At 52.6% G+C, this 20085-nt stretch overlaps 1 protein-coding gene across 1 annotated transcript; it reads right to left on the bottom strand.

Moving 5' to 3' along the window:
- Nucleotides 1-7153: 7153 nt before the first annotated feature.
- Nucleotides 7154-11273, bottom strand: LOC120387439 (C-C motif chemokine 3-like). Its single transcript, XM_039508183.1, has 3 exons — nt 10916-11273; nt 10312-10426; nt 7154-7329 (listed from the first exon to the last, which is right to left on the bottom strand). The coding sequence occupies exons 1-3, from the start codon at nt 10998-11000 to the stop codon at nt 7221-7223; spliced, it is 309 nt and encodes a 102-aa protein (XP_039364117.1). The 5' UTR covers nt 11001-11273; the 3' UTR covers nt 7154-7220.
- Between the last annotated feature and the right edge of the window lie 8812 nt (nt 11274-20085).

Raw genomic sequence — 20085 nt, 5'->3', positions numbered from 1 at the left:
GGGGACTCGCTACACCCGGGGGGGGTTCTCAACTTTTTTCTCTTTGAGGGCCCCCTTGAAATGCTATAAAAACGCCAGGGTCCAGCACTGGGGAGAGGGGGACTCGGGGCTCCGAGCCAGCGGGGGGTGGGGCCTTGGGCAAAGGGATAGTTTGACTTTTATTTTGTGGGGGCTGGTGGGGCTCAGGCCAGCTCCACAAAACTCAGTCCAGGGAGGGAGCGTCACTGCACCCCCTGACTCGCCTCAGCAGGCCACCCGGGGGGACGAAGCCAAAAATATAACTCAAAGGGGGGACTCAGTTCAAAAAGTGTGAAAACCACTCGGGGGGGGGGAGCTAGGGGCTGTGTGCAGCAGGGGAGCTCAGGAAGCAGGGAGGGGGAGCTGGGGCTGTGGGGGGCCCGGGGGAGCTCAGGGTTCAGGGAGGGGGTCGCTAGGGGCTGTGTGGAGGTGGGGAGCTCAGGGTGCAGGGAGGGGGAGTTAAGGGTTGTGTGGGGGCAGGGGAGCTCAGGATGCAGGAAGGGGTGGCTAGGGGCTGTGTGTGGGCGGGGAGCTCAGGGTGCAGGGAGGGGGTGGCTAGGGGCTGTGTGGAGGTGGGGGAGCTCAGGGTGCAGGGAGGGGAGTTAAGGGTTGTGTGGGGGCAGGGGTAGCTCAGGGTGCAGGAGGGGTGGCTAGGGGCTGTGTGTGGGCGGGGAGCTCAGGGTGCAGGGAGGGGTAGCTAGGGGCTGTGTGTGGGCGGGGGAGCTCAGGGTGCAGGAGGGGTCGCTAGGGGCTGTGTGTGGGCAGGGGAGCTCAGGGTGCAGGAAGGGGTAGCTAGGGGCTGTGTGGAGGTGGGGGAGCTCAGGGTGCGGGGGTAGCTAGGGGCTGTGTGGGGGCAGGGGTAGCTCAGGGTGCAGGAGGGGGTAGCTAGGGGCTGTGTGGGGGCAGGGGGTAGCTCAGGGTGCAGGGAGGGGTAGCTAGGGGCTGTGTGGATGGGGAGCTCAGGGTGCAGGGAGTGGTAGCTAGGGGCTGTGTGCAGCAGGGGGGAAGCTCAGGGTGCAGGGAGGGGAGCTCAGGGTGCAGGGAGGGGTAGCTGGGGGCTGTGTGTGTGGATGGGGGTAGCTCAGGGTGCAGGAGGGTCGCTAGGGGCTGTGTGTGGATGGGGTAGCTCAGGGTGCAGGGGGTAGCTAGGGGCTGTGTGGGGCAGGGGAGCTCAGGGTGCAGGGAGGGGGTCTCTAGGGGCTGTGTGCAGCAGGGGGGTAGCTCAGGGTGCAGGGAGGGGGTAGCTAGGGGCTGTGTGGAGGCAGGGGGTAGCTCAGGGTGCAGGGAGGGGGTAGCTAGGGGCTGTGTGCAGCAGGGGGGTAGCTCAGGGTGCAGGGAGGGGGTAGCTAGGGGCTGTGTGTGGAAGGGGGGTAGCTCAGGTTGCAGGAAGGGGGTAGCTAGGGGCTGTGTGCAGCAGGGGGGTAGCTCAGGGTGCAGGAAGGGGTAGCTAGGGGCTGTGTGTGGACGGGGTAGCTCAGGCTGTGTGTGGACGGGGGGTAGCTCAGGGTGCAGGAAGGGGGTAGCTAGGGGCTCTGTGTGGACGGGGGGTAGCTCAGAGCTAGGGGCTCTGTGTGGACGGGGGTAGCTCAGGGTGCAGGAAGGGGTAGCTAGGGGCTGTGTGGACGGGGGGTAGCTCAGGGTGCAGGAAGGGGGTAGCTAGGGGCTGTGTGTGGACGGGGGGTAGCTCAGGGTGCAGGAAGGGGGTAGCTAGGGGCTGTGTGTGGACGGGGGGTAGCTCAGGGCGCAGGAAGGTGGTAGCTAGGGGCTCTGTGTGGACAGGGTAGCTCAGGGTGCAGGGAGGGGGTAGCTAGGGGCTCTGTGTGGACGGGGTAGCTCTGGGTGCAGGGAGGGGGTAGCTAGGGGCTGTGTGTGGACGGGGGGTAGCTCAGGGTGCAGGAAGGGGGTAGCTAGGGGCTCTGTGTGGACGGGGGGTAGCTCAGGGTGCAGGAAGGTGGTGGCTAGGGGCTCTGTGTGGACGGGGGTAGCTCAGGGTGCAGGAAGGGGTAGCTAGGGGCTGTGTGTGGACGGGGGTAGCTCAGGGTGCAGGAAGGGTAGCTAGGGGCTCGGTGTGGACAGGGTAGCTCAGGGTGCAGGGAGGGGGTAGCTAGGGGCTCTGTGTGGACGGGGGGTAGCTCAGGGTGCAGGAAGGTGGTAGCTAGGGGCTCTGTGTGGACGGGGGTAGCTCAGGGTGCAGGAAGGGGGTAGCTAGGGGCTGTGTGTGGACGGGGGGTAACTCAGGGTGCAGGGAGGGGGTAGCTAGGGGCTCTGTGTGGACGGGGGGTAGCTCAGGGTGCAGGGAGGGGGTAGCTAGGGGCTGTGTGTGGACGGGGGGTAGCTCAGGGTGCAGGGAGGGGGTAGCTAGGGGCTGTGTGCAGAGAGGGCTCCCCCTGCAGTGGCTGCTGCCCAAGGGCTCAGCCACCCTGGAGCCAGGTCTCCCCACCCCGGCAGCTCTTACCGGCTGCGTGAGCATTTAAAGGGGGCTGGGATGGGGAGCAGCTGCAACCCTGGGTACCAGCAGCCGATGGGGGAATGCCACTGCTGCTGCTCCCTGGCACCACCAGCCAGAGCAGTAGCTGCCCCGCGCTGCCTGCCTCTGGCTTCCCACCTACAACCTGGCCAGAGGGTGGGGGCCTCAGGGGAACTCGGGGAGATGGGGGGCTGGGCTACCCCATTCTGGGTAAAGCACTGCACCCTTGTGTCCCCCCCTAACTCTGCCAATGGGCTCAGGGCTTCTGCCCCCAGGCACGGATTTCCCTACACCCCAACACCCCCCAGTTGTCAACTAGTTACATTGTTGCCAATTTAGTCATTAATTGGAAATTTGAATTGAAATCAAAACATTAATACACACTTTAAAAGCATGATGATGATGGGCGATTATTCGTTGCCAAGAATGATCATCTTCCATGGGAGTTATGGGTCCTCAGGTGGCTAATGAGGCCAATCCTTGAACCACAAGTTCTATTGCAATGAGGGGAGATGTTTTCAAGCTCAGCAGAAGGCTGTTGACCATGACTGGAAGCCAGTCGCTCCTTCCTCCTGCGCCTCTTGTCCTCTTCGGCTCGTCGGCGAGCAAGTTCAGAACGCAGGGAACCATCACATAGGACTTCACTCCATTTTAAGCAATCCTGGACAAGTGTCTCCCAAGTGTCAATGTCAATATTACACTTTTTAAGGTTGTTCTTCAGCTTCCATTGTCCACCTACGTTACGGTGCCCTTCTTTCAGCTGAGAGAACAGGACCTGTTTTGGGAGGCGATGGTCTGGAGTCCAGGGAGCATGACCAGTCCAGTGGAATTGCTGATGGATGGTCATTGCCTTGATACTGGTGGTCTTTGCCTCTTCCAGAACACTAATATTGGTGTGCCTGTCTCCCCATTTGATCGCTACAAAGAGGCATTGATGGTGCCTCTCAAGGACTTTCAAGTGGCATCTATAGGTTGTCCAAGTTTCGGACCCACACAACAGTGTTGGGAGAATAATGGCTTGATAAACAAGAAGCTTGGTGTCTGTTCAGAAGTTGTGATCTTCAAAACCCCTGTGCCGTAAATGAGAAAAAGCTACACTGGCACAGCTCAGGCGATGTTGAATTTCTGCATCAATATCTGCCTTGGATGAGAGATGACTTCCAAGGTAGAGGAAATGATTGACATTCTCCAGTGCCACTCCATTGATTTTGATAGATGGGGCATGAATACCTCGTTTGGAGAGTGCTGATAGAGCACTTTAGTCTTCTTAGACTCATAGATTTTAAGGTCAGAAGGGACCATTATGATCATCTAGTCTGACCTCCTGCACAACTCAGGCCATAGAATCTCACCCACCCACTCCTGTAATAAACTCCTAACCTAGGTCTGAGTTATTTAAGTCCTCAAATCATGGTTTAAAGACTTCATGGTGCAGAGAATCCTCCAGCAAGTGACCCGTGCCCCACACTGCAGAGGAAGGTGAAAAACCCCAGACCTTTGCCAATCTGCCTTGGAGGAAAATTCCTTCCCGATTCCAAATATGGAGATCAGCTAAACCCTGAGCATGTGGCCAAGACTCACCAGCCAGACACTCAGGAAAGAATTCTCTGTAGTAACTCAGATCCCATCCCATCTAGCATCCCATCACAGACCACTGGGCATACATACCTGCTGATAATCAAAGATCAATTAATTGCCAGAATGAGGCTATCCCATCATACCATCCCTTCCATAAACTTATCAAGCTTAGTCTTGAAGCTAGATATGTCTTTTGACTCCACTGCTCCCCTTGGAAGGCTGTTCCAGAACTTCACTCCTCTGATGGTTAGAAACCTTGGTCTAATTTCAAGTCTAAACTTCCTAATGTCCAGTTTATATCCAATTGTTCTTGTGTCCACATTGGTACTGAGCTTAAATAATTCCTCTCCCTCCCTGGTATTTATCCCTCTGATATATTTATAGAGAGCGATCAGATCTCCCCTCAGCCTTCTTTTGGGTAGGCTAAACAAGCCAAGCTCTTTGAGTCTCCATTCATAAGACAGGTTTTCCATTCCTCAGATCATCCTAGTAGCCCTTCTCTGTACCTGCACAATGTACTCCTCTTCAGGCAGGAGTCAGGCTGCTTCGGTCCCAGGATTTCCCCTCACCACAAAGGGGTGCAGGGCTTAAGATGCAGATTACACAATGATACTAAACTCCAAACTGTCGTTTCCTAGCCCAGCATCTCCTAGCCCAGCGTCCAGACATACTCCCAGCAGGCAGCAGCCCTGGGCTAGCAGCAGAGCAGAGCTGAGCATGTGGGGACTGGTCTCCCTGAGAGAGCTGGAGGGTGAAATTTCCCAGCAAACGCTACAAATTGGGAATCGTCAGTGGGGAAGGAAAAGCCCAGCTGAGGGATCTGCTGTCAGGTCCCTAGAGGCCAGCTCTCGGGGGGAACCCTGCCTGCAGGCCTGGGACTCCCCAGCTCCCCACACAGCCAGTCCTGCCCTTGTCCTGGCTGGCTCCAGACTGACTCAAAAATGGCTTCTCCCCTTTCCTGAATCCCTGGGAAGGGCATCTCACTGCCTATTGGTTGCAGGGCAGACTCTGAGCCTACCTTGGCGCCCCCTCCCCACCAGGGACAGTGCCTCTCCCTGAGCTGCCAGCAGGCAGAGCCCCAGGAATCTAGGTCATCTTCTTGGGGGTTACCTGTGTTCTGAAAGGAGTCGCCTTCCGCCGGATCATGAGCATGTCACGAAGGACTGGAAGTGCCGGACACACGCGAAGCCAACAAAGATGAACGCACCGCATTCGAGAAGTTCATTAACAGAGCTGTGCAAAATTACAACAAGAAACCAAGAAGGATGTAGATGTACCATGTAGTGCTGCATAGTAGGCTTGAGTAGCCAACTTTAATTTGTATGATGATTTTTAAACACGCGTTAAATGTAATAAAATGGTCATGAAACTTTTTCATTTTTTACTATCATGCGATACAGTCCACCTTCGACTTCCTGGTCTCACCCCTCATCAGCCATCACCCCCGCACCCCCGTATATTTGTTAGGCCTGAATAAAGATGTAGCACAAAACCAGTTATGCCAACCTGACTGAAGTCAGGCTAACAGAGGTTTCTGGGTAATCCCAGAGTGGAAAAGTATTGAGAAGCAGCATTGTTTCACAAAGCCCTGGAAAACGTGAGATAAGCCAGGGATTGCATTCCTGGCATAGCATCAGCTGTGCTAAGGACAGTGTTTGAAGAACTGATAAGAAACTCTAGCATCCCACGGTTCAGATTCTAACTCTCTGGTTGAGTTATAGGCTTGTTTAAAACTCCCCTGTATTTCTAACTTTTGGGGTTTTGTTAAGATATAATTAATAATCTAAAGTTGTAGACATAAAGTCTAGGCATGTGTGTATATTAAAAGTGTCTAGTTTTAAGTTGTTAAACAAAGGGGGGTGGGTTTGCTCAAGTGAGTGATGTATGCCGTAATAAAACTGTCTATATAGGCTAATACTAAGCTGTAAAGAGTTGCTGGTTCTCACTGGAGACGAGCTGCCCTTTATTGACGCGTGCACTTGTCAATAAAGAGCTTTTTGATCGGACTTTGCTGGTGTTGCCTGTCTCTCTGTGATCAGACAACGAATTTCACTGTCGGGGTTAAAGTCCCCAACATATTCACCCCCTCCAAACTTTCAATTCCCGGGGAAAACACTGCATGCAGTGAGTGGCACAGCTCGGGCCTTCAGCCCTGCACTCCTCCCAGCTTCAGCCCAGGGGGTTCCCTGAGGGGTGGGGCGCTGGGGATTCCCCGCTACTCCCAGACTCAGCATGGTGGGGGGCTCCCCTGCTGTTCCTGCCTTCAGCCTGGGGGGTGCCTTGAGGGGTGGGGCACTGGGGATCCCCCACTACTCCCAGACTCAGCGGAGCGGGGGGGGGCTTCCCTGCTGTTCCTGGCTTCATCCCCAAGCTGCTCCTGGCTTCAGATGGGGGGTGGGGGGCACTGGAGCTCCCAGCTTCAGCTGGGGAGCCTTGCAGCCCCCCTGAAAGGTCTCGTGGACCCCCAGAGGGCCCCAGAGCCCCGGGTGAGAACCGCTGCTCTAAACGAGATGTTCTAGTGCAGCCACACACTGTTGGTGCGTTGCAGGGAAGGGTAACTCCCTCCACTGCAGAGTTTGCTGCATGACGATCCCCAGCCTGGGCGACGCAGGAGGTCAGACGAGATGATCAGAATGATCCTTTCTGGCCTTTAAATCTCTGGGATGGATTCTCTGATGCACCACGTTCACTCCAGGGACACAAGGCAGCTGTACACTGACCCTGGAAAACCCCCACCCCGGGGCTGGCCTCCTGTGCTCTCTCTGTTGCCCAGGTTCTCCCACCCCTGGGCTGGAAGCCCAGTCGCAGCATGAGGAGAGGCGGAGGGCAGGGGGAGCGTGAGACAGGTTGGCTCAGTTGCTCAGGGGGAAGCCTGAGCTTTGAGTGAGGGAAGGACGAGCCCCCAGGAGCTAGGACGGTGCAAGAGGGGGCCTCATTAATTAAATCTTCATATGTGTGATGGGAATGGGGCCAGGCCATCTGCCTCCTCGTGCCCCAAAAAACAGCCTGTAAATAACACAACTCAGCTCAGGTTTCTGTACAAGCAATGTTGCTTTAATAGTTGTAACTGACATTTCAAACATTGCTGATCATTCGGTGCTCTATGGCAGTCAGCGGCGATTGGCCTCGGTGCACCGGTGGGAGCGGAGAGTGGCTTTCACCACTGTCTGTCCCCGGAGACCCTCTGTTTCATGTCGTTCACATACTTTTGAACCCAGGCATCTTTGGGGTTGGTGCAAATTTTACGATCTTTCTTTGTGATAAATCTGCAGAGTGTGAAACAGATGGGTTAGAATGAGAGGAACTTTGGGTGTGGAGAGAACCAAATGCCCCTTCTCCCAAATCTGCCCCCTGCTTAACTCCAGCCGCTGCCAGATCCCAGTAGATTTACTCCATTTTGGTCTCTCTTCTTGAAGGATTGTCTGTCAGAGCTCCCCCCGCCCATCTTCTGTAGTGCCTCCTTTGGCTACAGGTGCCACATATAGGTGCTCACCTGTCCTGAGAGCTCCTGTGCCCCAGCCCCACTTCCTGACCCCACCTCACAGCCCATGACAGGAATGCTGCTGGAATCTCAATACTTTCTGCAACAGTTTTTCTGCTCAGAGTCGAGGGGCTGCATTTGTTTCCCTCCATAACCTCACCTGCCCCACCCTGGAGCTCCCTCTGGGCAAGGAAAGCTGGGTGAGGAACTGAGTGAAACTGGGGATTTCCAGCCCATTTGAAATTCCAACATTTGTTCCAAAATCGGAACAAAAAGTTGAAATTTCAAAGTTTTTCATGGAATGAAAATTCTGAAAAAACTTCAGTTGTAAATATCGAAATGGTTTCTTTCAACATTGAATGAAACAAAAGAATTCAACATTCCTGAAATTGAGATGTTTCATTTCAGTTCCTTGAACTGATCCTAAACAATTCGGTTTTCGTTTTCTCATTGTGGCATGTTGCCTCATGGGATTTGTAGTTCAGGAATCTGATGCCCTCATTCACTCCCCTACAGACCAGAGTCCTTGGCTGGACCACATTTCTCATAATGGAGCCAAAGTCAGGTTGCACTAGGCAGAACTTGGTGAGAGGGAAATCAGCATTGCATTATGGGAGATGTAGTCCTCCAGGGATTCCAGCCCATGAGATAGAATGGAAGCTTGAACTACAAGTCCCATGAGGCAACCCTCTGACAGGCAAAATTTGGAGATGACACAAAATTACTAAAGATAGTTAAGACCCAGGCAGACTGTGAAGAGCTACAAAAGGATCTCTCAAAACTGGGCAACCAAATGGCAGATGAAATTGAAAGTTGATAAATGCAAAGTAATGCATAGCGGAAAGCATAATCCCAACTACAGATATAAAATGATGGGATCTAAATTAACTGTTACCACTCAAGAAAAAGATCTTGGAGTCATTGTGGATAGTTCTCTGAAGACATCCACTCAATGTGCAGCGGCAGTCAAAAAAGCAAACAGAATGCTGGGAATAATTAAGAAAAGGCTAGAAAATAGGACAGAAAATATCATGTGGTCTCTATATAAATCCATGGTACACCCACATCTTGAATATTGTGTGCAGATGTGTTCGCCCCATCTAAAAAAAGATCTAATGGAATTGGAAAAGGTTCAGAAAACAGCAACAAACATGATTAGGGGTATGGAACGGCTTCCATATGATGAGAGATTAATAAGACAGAGACTTTTCAGCTTGGAAAAAAGACGACTAAGGGAGGATACGATTGAGGTTTATAAAATCATGACTGGTGTAGAGAAAGTAGATAAGGACGTGTTGTTTACTATTTCTCATAACACAAGAACTAGGGGTCACCAAATAAAATTAACAGGCAGCAGGTTTAAAACAAATAAAAGGAAGTATTTCTTCATGCAACACACAGTCAACCTGTGGAACTCCTTGCCAGAGGATGTTGTGAAGGCAAAGACAATAACAGGGTTCAAAAAAGAACTAGATAAGTTCTTGGAGGACAGGTCCATCAATAGCTATTAGCCAGGCTGGGCAGGGATGGTGTCCCCGGCCTCTGTTTGCCAGAAGCTGGGAATGGGTGACAGGGGATGGATCACTTGGTGATTCCCTGTCCTGTTCATTCCCTCTGGGGCATTTGACACTGGCCACTGCTGGAAGACAGGATACTGGGCTAGATGGACCTTTGGTCTGACCCAATAGGGCCACTCTTATGTTCAAATACAGTTTAATGTTTTGCTGAACTGATTCAAAACAAAATGTGTCAGCTCAGTTAAAAAACCGTAATAGTTCAATTAGGGTCAAACCCACCCACAATGAAATATTTTATTTGGATTTTCCAGACAGAGAGCCAAATTTGGAGAAAAGTTGAAGTTTTCCCACAGAAAAATTCAATTTTTGTGGAAACTGTATTTTCTGCTGGAAAATCATTCCGCTGGAACATTCCTGACCAGCTGTAGCCAGGTGTGATTTTCTTGACCAAGGCTGGAAGAGGGTTTCTACCCAGGAAAGAGAGGCAGTCCTGTACCCTTTCCTCCCATCAGCGCTGGCTCAACGTCTCCCCCTATAGGTCTGTCAGCATGGGGTGCCCAGGGAGCCAAGACCACAAACACTGACACATCTGTGCTCATGGCATCGTAGGGGTCAGAATGGCAGAAACCTATTTGATCACAGAGAAAATCCTTGGCCCTGCAAGAGAAGGACACAGACCGCTAAGAGAGATGATGCCTCAGACACTAAACGGATAAAACACTGGGTGTTCTTAACCCAGAAGCTGATGCACCCAACACCAGCTCCCGGTATATGGGAGCTTCTGGGTAATATGACGTGAATACACTGTTTTCAATAAAAGCATGTCTGATGTTCCTCCTTCTATCCCTGCACCGGGGCAGTTCCATGCTCTGCAGCGAGACTCGATGAAGTTCCTAGTGAGGTAATAGAACTTATAGATTCCAGGCTAGAAGAGTCCACTGGGATCATCTAGTTCGCTCTCCGGTATAGCACAGGCCAGAGAACGTCCCTAAAACCATTTCTAGAGCAGATCTTTTAGAAAAACATCCATCTTCAATTTAAAAATTGTCTGGGATGGAGAATCCACCACGGCCTTTGGCAAGTTGTTCCAGTGGTTAATTACTCTCGCGGTTAAAAATTTACCCCTTATTTCCACTCTGAATTTGTCTGGCTTCAATTTCCAGCCACGGGATTATGTTAGAAATCTCCAAGGCCGGCAATTGGAGACACTAAAATCTCCCTCTCTCTCAGGCTCATGAGTCTGTACTTACACTACAGCTGGCTGGGCGCACATGCTGCTGGTGACAAAATAGTCAGTCACTAAGCCGCGGGGGATCTGCTGGGATGTGTAGGTGAAGCAGCAGTCGGACATGATACCCCAGCTCACTGAAAGAGAAGGAAGGAACCAATGTACAGTTCTGTGCACTGACCACAATGTAGGTAAAGAGAAGCACCGTCTGCCTCTGCACCCCTTGGGCACTGGGACAGGGCAGGGAGAGGAGACTCCGTCAGTGGGATGTTGCGATGTTGGCATGGGGGGAAGGAGGAGAAGGGGGAAGGGAACAGGCAGGGAGAGCTATTCCTCCTCCATTGATTCCTTCCGTCCTTTTCTCATCCCTGGTGCTCAGTGCAACACACCCAGGTTTGAAAGTTCTACTCAGATATTTGGCACCTGGCTGGGCTGCTGGTTGCACCCCCAAGGCTCTCCCCTCTGCAGGAGAGAGACCCCCCATCCTGCCCAGACCAACGAGAAGCTGCCGGCTACGGATCTGACATGGGAAGAGATCCCAAAGGCTGGGAGGAGCTGGTGGGAAAAGCCACCTCACAGCTACAACATTTCTCCTTCCACCCCCAAACGGAAACACAGAGACTCACTTGAAAAACTCTTTTCTTTGATGGAGGACTGGGAGCAGCAGGCCATGCTGAGGACAAAGACAAGGGCAGCCACAGAGACCTTCATGTTGCTGTCAGCTGGGGATGAGCTGCTGGAGCAGAGCCAGAGCAGGACTCCTTGAAACCCTTCTCCGTCTGACTCTGAACCCCGTCCCCTCTCTCGGTACAGGGCGATGCAGGGAAGGGATAGCTTTTCGGGGAAGTAAGATCAGATTTCATTCCAGAGCAGCGATGACGGTGGCCCAAATTCTTCTGAACTGAGACATCCAAACGCCTTCCCAGAAATCGATGGAGGAAGTCCAAAGCCTGTTGCCTGTGATGGCCGATGTGGATCCTAGAAGCAACCAGAGGAAGGGAGGGAAGAGCCTATTCTGTTCTTTGTGGCTGGCTAGTTTTGTTTGAACTAACCTGCCTTTGAATGGAGAGTGGCCAGTGGAGTAGGTGAGACAGGACTGATAATGGACACAGGAGCCTTTCACCTCCAAATCCCTGGTTCAAATCCAGGTCAGGAGCAAAAGTCATTGCCCTGAGCTCTCAGGGGAGGTCCCTGTCTCCTGACATGTCCGAGAAACAGCCAGCCTGGGCTAGGTGGTGTTCGGTGACCCTTCAAGCACAACACACCCCTAAACCTACCTGCACAGGGATGACCATAGGAAGTGGGGCCATCACATCACCTGACCTCAGCCTAACAAGAAATCCCATTGTCTCTGTGCCCTCCTCAAGGCCTTAATTGTAAGGGTGACCTCAGACACTCCTGTCCTGGCACAGCTGTCCGTCACACACTTAGGAAATCATTCTGCCATAACACTGAGGTCTCTGTCAGGGCGTTGCACAGGAATGTGAGTTTGATGGAGTTGGGCACACGTGCTTTGGTGCCTGTTGGTCTTGGAAGTGAAAGCCTTCTGGAGTGTGTTCGACAGTTGTAGGCCATGGGAGAGCTTCTCAGGTTTGGAGCTGGTGGGGCGTGGCCTGTCACAATCATAACTGTCACTACAGGAAGGTTTTGGGTGTCCATTTCCTCATTTTTCGTGCAGGGTTGGTGCCCTTTGGTGGGTAGGGCTCCAGCGTCAGGGAGGGGAGATGGCCAATGACTGAAATGTGAAACCTCTATTTTTGTGTGTCACGCTCTAATTGACAGAGTCTAAAAGTTCTTAATCACAAAGGTGCGTTACAGGCTGTTTTCCTATTGTGTGAATTAAATAGACCAGTCTTTTAAGGAAGCAAACGTGCCTAAGCTCTGTCACGTGCAAACACAGCAGCCACGGACAGCAGGGCATGAACAATGGCCATTCAGACCTCCAGCTTAGCCCTCTTCCACTGGAGCTACATGGGCAACTGCTCACCCCTTCAGTTCAGTCAGCTGAGGAAGACTGGAGATGCACTTTCCCTGGGAGTTACTGGCTGCAGGACAGCAGTAGCATCCTAGAGCCCAGAAATCCTGGGTTCTATCCCTGCCTCTGAGAGAAGGGCATGGTTTACTGCCTAGAGAGAGGATAACCAATGCATTTTCAACCCGAATGGCAGCTTGGCAGAGTAGCCAAGGCCGTGTCTAGTGTTACAAAGTTCAGTCAAGGCCAACTTCTGTCCGCACGCTTGGTTCCTTGGATCAGCACAGCACGTACTCACCACGAGTGGTTGCATCCATGTAAAATGTGGTGCACCACAGGTAGGTATCCCAGGGTGCCTTGCATTCCTTTCTGGCTCAATGCCTTGTGGGACATTTTTGCAGAGCTTTGTGGGATACTAGCAATTTGCTCTGGGATTTCCAGGAAGTAGGGGTCAAGTTCCCACCATTCCACTCGCTCTATCCCATAATGCTTGCTCCAGCCCATAACTTTTTGTGCCATTTTTTAAAAATCCCACAGTGCCGCCTGCTGCTTTTCTGTCTCCACCAGCTCTCTGGCAGAAGCATGGACCCTGCAGAGATCAGTGCAGTTCTAATGGCCATTGCATGAGTACTACTCCACTCGCCGTGTGAGGAGGAAGATGCAGAGATGCTGAAGCACAATAACTGGATGCTGATGGACGCAGGTGGCTGTTGGTATTCATGGAGCAGCTGCATGAGCTGCATTGCCACTTCTGGGCTTGGGATCGCAGTGTAATGCAGAGTTGGGGTGCCCAGCAGCGGCTGCAGAACGTTCAGATGTGAAGGGCATATTCCTGGATCTGTGTGTTGAGCTCGCCCCAGCCAACCAGCGCAGGGACACCAGACCAAGAGCTGCACTGAGAGCAGAGAAGCGAGTGGTGATCGCGCTCCGGAAGCTTGCAATGCTGCATTGCTATCGGTCAGTGGGCAATCATTTCGGCATTGGAAAATCCACAGCGGGGGCCGTTTCATCCAAGTGCTAAGTGTGACAGAATGTACCCCTCTGTCCACACCCTCCACACTATTGTAATAATCTTTGTACTAAGCACGCCTTGTGAGGTATCATTTCAGAACTCATCACTGGCTGATCAATAGCATCCTGGCGCAGCGCATGGAGCAGCGTTCCACGTGCAGTTAGCATCATGAGCTGAGATCACGACCAGCAGTGTGTTTTCCAGCAAGCCTGGGGAGAGTTCAAACCAGTATTTCAGAGACAAATGGAAACTGATGCCTCAGCCAAGTGTAAACAAGGCTGATGGACCTGCTAAGTGTCCATTGTTTGGTAGGAAAAGGGGCAGGGGCGAAAAAATCTCCATCATGGCAAATAACCAGTATGGGGTTCCCATCCACACAGCCTGCCTAGCGCTGTGCTCCCAGCTGGAAATGCTTCTCAAAGGGGGGGACAGGACTCTAAAAAGAGGGGCTGACACCCCAATGGACCCGTCATCCTCTCTGACTCTGTCCATGGATTCACTGCAGGAGAGGGGACAAAGGGAGCAGCCATTCAACAGAAGAAGGGGTCCTGGCCAGTAGGGAGCATGTGGTGAGAAAAAACTTTGCTTTGAATTTAACAGTGTTTGTTAAGTTAGGGACTAGCTGAGTTTTATCTTTATCTTTCTTGTAACCATTTCTGACTTTTATGCCTCATTACTTGGACTCACTTAAAATGTATCCCTTTGTAGTTAATAGACTCATTTTATTGGTTTAGCTAATCCAGTGCTTTTGAACTGAAGTGTTTGGGAAATTCATTTGGGAGAACAGGATTTGTACATATCATTTCTATTAATAACATGATGGACTTTATATCAGCTTGTATTGTACAGGAGAGGGCTGGGCAGCACACAACATAAATTTCTGGGGAGGCCTGGGGTGTGTTGGGGTCACCCTGCAGTATAACCCAGGTTGGGGAGAGCCAGAATGCAACCCAGGGGTGGCTGGCAGGTTGCAGTTACACACAGACACACTCAGGGTGTGGCTTGCATGCTGGAAGGTTGTTTGTTAGCGACCAGGTGGGAAATCCTTCAGCAAGGCATTGTAAGACACCCCAGGTTACAGGGCAGGGGTGACATCTACTCATCAGTCTGGATTGTACCTTATGTCACCGTTAATTGCCATTAATCGTGTCCTGCTGCACAGGGCTGTGACTCTTGGCAATGTGCGGGACATAGCGGAAGGGGGTTCCCAAAGTGCGGTGGGGCAATAGAGAGCCCGCACCTCCCTATTGTGTCACCAGCCCACCTGTCCGGGAGTAGATCAGCAGAAAGTTTCGTCAAACTTGTTCAAACGGCTCAAATGCCTATTCCCATTCAGCTAGACGAAGTACTCCGCCTGGCACGCTCTACCTAGACCAACAAACGAAAGAACCGAAAAGTTGACGCAGACTCTACCTCTGCCTGAGCGCAGGACATTGATCTCATGTGACTGGGTAACGGGGCTGCTCCACTCCTAGTTCTGAATTTATTCGCTAACATTTTATTTTCTAACATTGTACAAGTGAAGTAAGCACCCAGCAGTCAGTGCCTGTGCTATCTCAAATGGCGGGTGGGCTGGCGGCCATTTTAAATGTGGAAGAAGAGTGTGGGAGCGGGAGGGGGAGAGGGAGATGAGGTTTCAGGTAATGAAAAGGAAAGAGAGGTGGACTAATGCACATACAAGCTCCCTTCCCCATCATTGGGGGCTCATTCGTGTTCACTTGGTGGTCCTAGAATCCTAGAACCAGAGGGTCAGAAGGGACTGTGAGGGTCATCTAGTCTAACCCCCTGCCAGGATCTGTTGTGTCTAAACTATCCTGGACAGAGACGTCCAGCCTTCTTTTGAAACCTCCAGTGAAGGAGCTTCCACAGCCTCCCTAGGCCTCTGTGCCATTGTCCTCCTGCTCTTACAGCTTGGCAGTTTTTCCTGAGATTTAATTTAAATCTGCTCTGCTGTAGTTTGAACCTGTCGCCTCTTGTCCTGCCTCTGTGGCAAGAGAGAACAACTTTTCTCCATCTTTTAATGGCAGCTTTTCAAGTATTTGAAGACCACTGTCATGGCGCCCCCCGAATCTCCTCTTTCCAAACTAAACATACTTGGTTCCTTCAGCCTTTGCTCCTAAGGCTTGTGTTCCCTCCCTTTGATCATCTTTGTTGCTCACCTCTGGATCCCCTCCAGTTGCTCCACATTCTTTCTGCATATTGGTGACCAAAGCTGGGCACGGGACTCCAGCTGAGGCCTAACCAGAGCTGAGTATCACTTCCCCTGACTTGCATGCTCTGCCGCTCTTAATACAACCTAAAATTGCGTTTGCTTTTTTTGCAACAGCATCGCATTGCTGACGCGTGTTGAGGTTGTGATCCACCCTAACTCCCAGATCCTTCTCAGCAGTGCTGCTGCCAAGCCAGTTATCCCCCAGTCTGTATTTGCGCATTTGGTTTTTCTTCCCTAAGTGTAGCACCTTCCATTTGTCATTGTTGAATTTCATTTTGTCGTCTCCAGCCCAATTCTCCAATTTATCACTATCCCTCTGAATTTTAGCTCCATCCTCCAAAGCGCTGGCAGCTCACCTCCAGCTTTGTGGCATGTGCAAACGTGATCAGTGTGCTCTCTAGTCTTACATCCAGGTCATTCATAAAGATGTTAAACATCAGACCCAGAACAGATCCCAGTGGAACCCCACGTGAGACCTCCCTCCAATCCGACGTCATTCCATTCAGAGTGACTGTTTGCAATTGTTTAACCACTTACTGGTAGTTCTGCCGAGCCCACGTTTCTCAGAATGTCATGTGGGACTGTCAGCAATGCGATGCTGTCACAAAAAAAAAAAGTACATGCAATTTCAGGATGCATTAATAGAGGCACAGCATGCAAGTCCCGGGAGGTGACAGTACCGCTCTACTCGGCCCTGGTTAGGCCTCAGCTGGAGGCCTGTGTCCAGTCTTGGTAACCAATGTGCAGAAAGGACGTAGAGAAACTGGAAGGGATCCAGGGGTGAGTCACGGTTCCACACTCCCTGGCCCTGCTGCGTTCACAGGCCAGCTGTGCTGCAGCGAGGGAGCAGAGCTGTGTGAGGGGACTGCTGGCCCCTTACTAAGACTCAATGTGTGTGTGTGTTTGGGGTGGGGGGGTTGCTAGCTCCCAGGACCAAAACGAAGGGGAAGAGTTGATGGGAAATCAGGCCCCTGAGACTGACAGTCCCCAGGGGCAATGGGGAGAGGCCAGTGCTCCAGGTCAGCCTGACTGACAGGGCGGACAGGCTAATCAGGGAGTCAGGAGGCCAGGGGGGTCCTGTGTGAGCTGGAGTGGCCTGGGTCAGACAGGGTGGGGCTGAGCTAAGGAGAGAGCAGGGGCCTGAGCTGAGCTGGGGAGCAGAGCTGGGCCGGCCAGAGGGGCCAGACAAGCAGTCCAGGGAGAGCAGATCCGGTGCTGGGAGCAGAGCTGCAGCCCCAGACCCAGAGACACAGCCCAGGGGGAGCAGATCCGGTGCTGGGAGCAGAGCTGCAGCCCCAGACCCAGAGACACAGCCCAGGGGGAGCAGATCCGGTGCTGGGAGCAGAGCTGCAGCCCCAGCCCTAGACTCAGCCCAGGGAGAGCAGATCCGGTGCTGGGAGCAGAGCTGCAGCCCCAGACCCAGAGACACAGCCCAGGGGCAGCAGATCCGGTGCTGGGAGCAGAGCTGCAGCCCCAGACCCAGAGACACAGCCCAGGGGGAGCAGATCCGGTGCTGGGAGCAGGGCAGATCCGGTGCTGGGAGCAGAGCTGCAGCCCCAGACCCAGAGACACAGCCCAGGGGGAGCAGATCCGGTGCTGGGAGCAAGGCTGTAGCAACCAGAGCCAGGGGAGCAGCAGCATCCAGGGGCGGCTCCAGGCCCCAGCACGCCAAGCGCGTGCTTGGGGCGGCTGCCGCGGGGGGCGCTCTGCCGGTCGCCGGGAGGGATCCGCTCCCTTTGCCCTTCTTGCCTCCTTCCGCCGCAGTCACCCCTAAAGGGAACGTGGCCCCATGATAATCCCTTTGGTTTGGATTAACTGCCTGAGCAGATCCCCCGCGAGCCTGCCCGTCCCTGCTCCTCGCTGGTCAGTGTCAGCGCCGTGTGTCTGATGCTTTTGTGGCGCCCGCAATTAGGGCAGGTGGCCAGAGAATATGCAGAGACCTCTTCCTAGAGAGCAGCTGCTGCACACAGTCAGAGCTTGAGTCTCCTAGGAAATGGGAAGTGAGCGGGGCTCTGCAGGCATTTCCTGGAACTCCCCAAACCCAGCTCACAGGGCTGGCTGCTGCGCAGGTTTGAGTCACTGGGATTCAGAGCTGCTGCTCCGGGTTAAAATGTAAGCCCTGTCTCTGGGAAGCCGCTTTCCAGTAAAGCCTGACGGGCTGGAGGTCAGGGCTGGGACAGGAGGATGCTCCGTCAGGATACTGGGGGGCAGGAAGCATCAGGAGTCTTCCCAGCTTCTGCTTGGCCCCTGGGAAGATGGCACCTCTCCCCTCTGACAGCTTCTTGGGGAGCTGGGTGGGAGAAGTGGCTCCGAGCCCTGGGCTGCAGAGAGATCTGATTTCATTCCATTTCTGTCCAGGACATATGGCCAAGAGGTCGAGGGAGGGTTGGTTTGTTTCTTTGCAGATGGTCGTTGTCACAGCCCCTGGACTCAATGGCTTTCCCGACGGAAAGCAGTTGCATTGTTTTTAATGTCCAGGAACAGCGGGCGAGAGGATAACGGATCAGGGCTGGAGCATGGCAGGCCACAAGTCTGAAATCAGATCATAGAATCTCAGGGTCGGAAGGGACCTCAGGAGGTCATCAAGTCCAAATCCAAATCCTTCCTGTTGTGAGTCCGATCCTGCCGCCTGCGATTCCTCTCCGGAAATTACATTCTTCTGAAAAAGTAGATGTGGGTTCTGAGCTGGCTCTACTCCTGGCCTGCTGCGGGACCGTCCCCTCTGTGGGCCCTTAGTTCTCCTCCCAGCCTTAGTCCAGCTGCACTGCAAGGGCCAGGCTTTCAAAGGGATTCAGGCTCCTTCGATGCAGATAGGCACCTGGTGCCTAAATACCTTTGAAAACCTGGCCCGAAATTCTTTGGGGGCAAGGAGTGTTTGTCCAGCTTCCAGCTCCACGGGGCCCGCTGGGTGCCTTGAGGTGCTACCATAGGGTGACCAGATGTCCCAATTTTATAGGGACAGTCCCGAGATTTGGGGCTTTTTCTTATATAGGCTCCTATTACCCCCCACCTCCCGTTCCGATTTTTCACACTTGCTATCTGGTCACCCTACGCTACCATGTCCTACATGGTTAATAATCAAAAGTGACCGTAGAGAAATGGCCTTTCTTAGCCACTTCACCAGCCTCTTGCATGCACCAAAGCCCACAGATGCAGACTGTAGGGCTCAGAGAAGCTTTCACTGCCCCTTACTCCCCCTGCATGCGAGGGAGGTGACTTCCGGCACCTTTCAGCAGCAGAATGGTTGACCACTGAGCTGCCCATGCACAGATTCCTGGGGAGACAGTGAGGCTGAAGGTGCCACAAAGCTACTGATTTGGCCTGTCGAACCCGTATTGCTGCTGCTGCGGTAGAAGGAAAGAGCCCAGAGTGACTCCTAGTTCTGAGGAGGAGTTTGCAGGGCCGGTAGTTAGCAGAACCATCTTTTTGTTTCTTCACTGAGTGCAATTGCTCCAGAGTCTCTAAGGGCCAGGTTTTTAAAGGTTCTTAGAAATCTAATTCCCATTAAAATTAGTGGCTAAATACCTTTAAAAATCTGGCCCTATGACTGAACAGCTGCAAACACATGAATTTTATAACTGAATCACCCCCAAAGAAGCTCTGTGGTTTGAAATACAGGAATAGAAGTTCTGAGAACTCAGATGAGTTTGGGGAACAGACAAATGGGTGGAGATTTCCGAACTTAGCACTTCAAAATCAGTCCCAATTCCCCTTGTAGGAGCTGTGTTTGAGGAAGCCACACCACCTGCTAGCTGCTCAGTGCAGTACTTAGAGACGTTGCCAGAGTTTAGTGTTGGCAGCATTGCCAATCTTAAAACGCTCAAAAATCATGAGTCAGGCTCCGAAATAATCATGAGATTGGCTTAAAAACATGGCAGTTTTAAAGCCAAACAGATCTGGCTTCTTTCTATTTGCCAGCTGGTGTCATAGTGATTAGGGGTCACATTTTCATCATTGAGGGTTAGAAACGCCCTTTTTAAAAAATGAAAGCTGGGGCTTTAAGAAAAAACACCAAGAGACTTGTGAAAAAAAGAATCCTGAGAGCCTGGTCGGTGGCGGGGACGTCTGGAGCTTAATGCACGAGGCTCTGCCGTACGAGCTAAAAGACGTGTCTCAGCCCAGGCTGTAGCGGACACAGCAGTCACTAGCTGGCCTCGCTGCCACTAGATGGGGCTAGAGTGCCACGCCAAGCAGGCACGGGTTACTCGGGGAACGCTGAAATACAGCTGTCACGGTTCAGGGCAACTGTGCCTGTATTGCACCCCTGAGGTCCCTCAAGGACACCCACACTAGGCTCCTACCTCTCCAGCCATCGCCTCTCTTGGATGGAGACCCACGTCTCTCCTGCCTGACCAGGGTTTTTCCAGGGTGCACAGCTCCCTGCCTACACTGTGATATTCCCAGCCAGCCAGGCCGCCTAACCAGGCCAGCATCTGTGCTTTGCCTTCTCTTCCAAGGCGATGAACAGCGGTAATTGTCCGGTTCTAAGGTACCACACGGCTCTTTCTAAGCAAGCACATTTATTCTTAATGCAACATCATTACAGAGAAAACATTAAAGCAATTAAAGAACCTACATGTACGCTAATAAGCTTATCAGA

Source organism: Mauremys reevesii, linkage group 20 (genome assembly GCF_016161935.1).
Source record: "Mauremys reevesii isolate NIE-2019 linkage group 20, ASM1616193v1, whole genome shotgun sequence".
Classification (NCBI taxonomy): Eukaryota; Metazoa; Chordata; order Testudines; family Geoemydidae; genus Mauremys; species Mauremys reevesii.
The sequence above is the reverse complement of the archived record's forward strand: the minus strand, read 5'-3'. Positions and strand labels throughout refer to the sequence as shown.

Excerpts from the sequence above, each read along its gene's own strand:
- LOC120387439 (XM_039508183.1), bottom strand. The coding sequence starts at position 11,000 with ATGAAGGTCTCTGTGGCTGCCCTTGTCTTTGTCCTCAGCATGGCCTGC. Across the intron at positions 10,427-10,915 it reads CAAAGAAAAGAGTTTTTCAA|TGAGCTGGGGTATCATGTCC; the intron begins GTGAGTCTCTGT and ends CTTCTCTTTCAG. Across the intron at positions 7,330-10,311 it reads TGCGCCCAGCCAGCTGTAGT|ATTTATCACAAAGAAAGATC; the intron begins GTAAGTACAGAC and ends CACACTCTGCAG.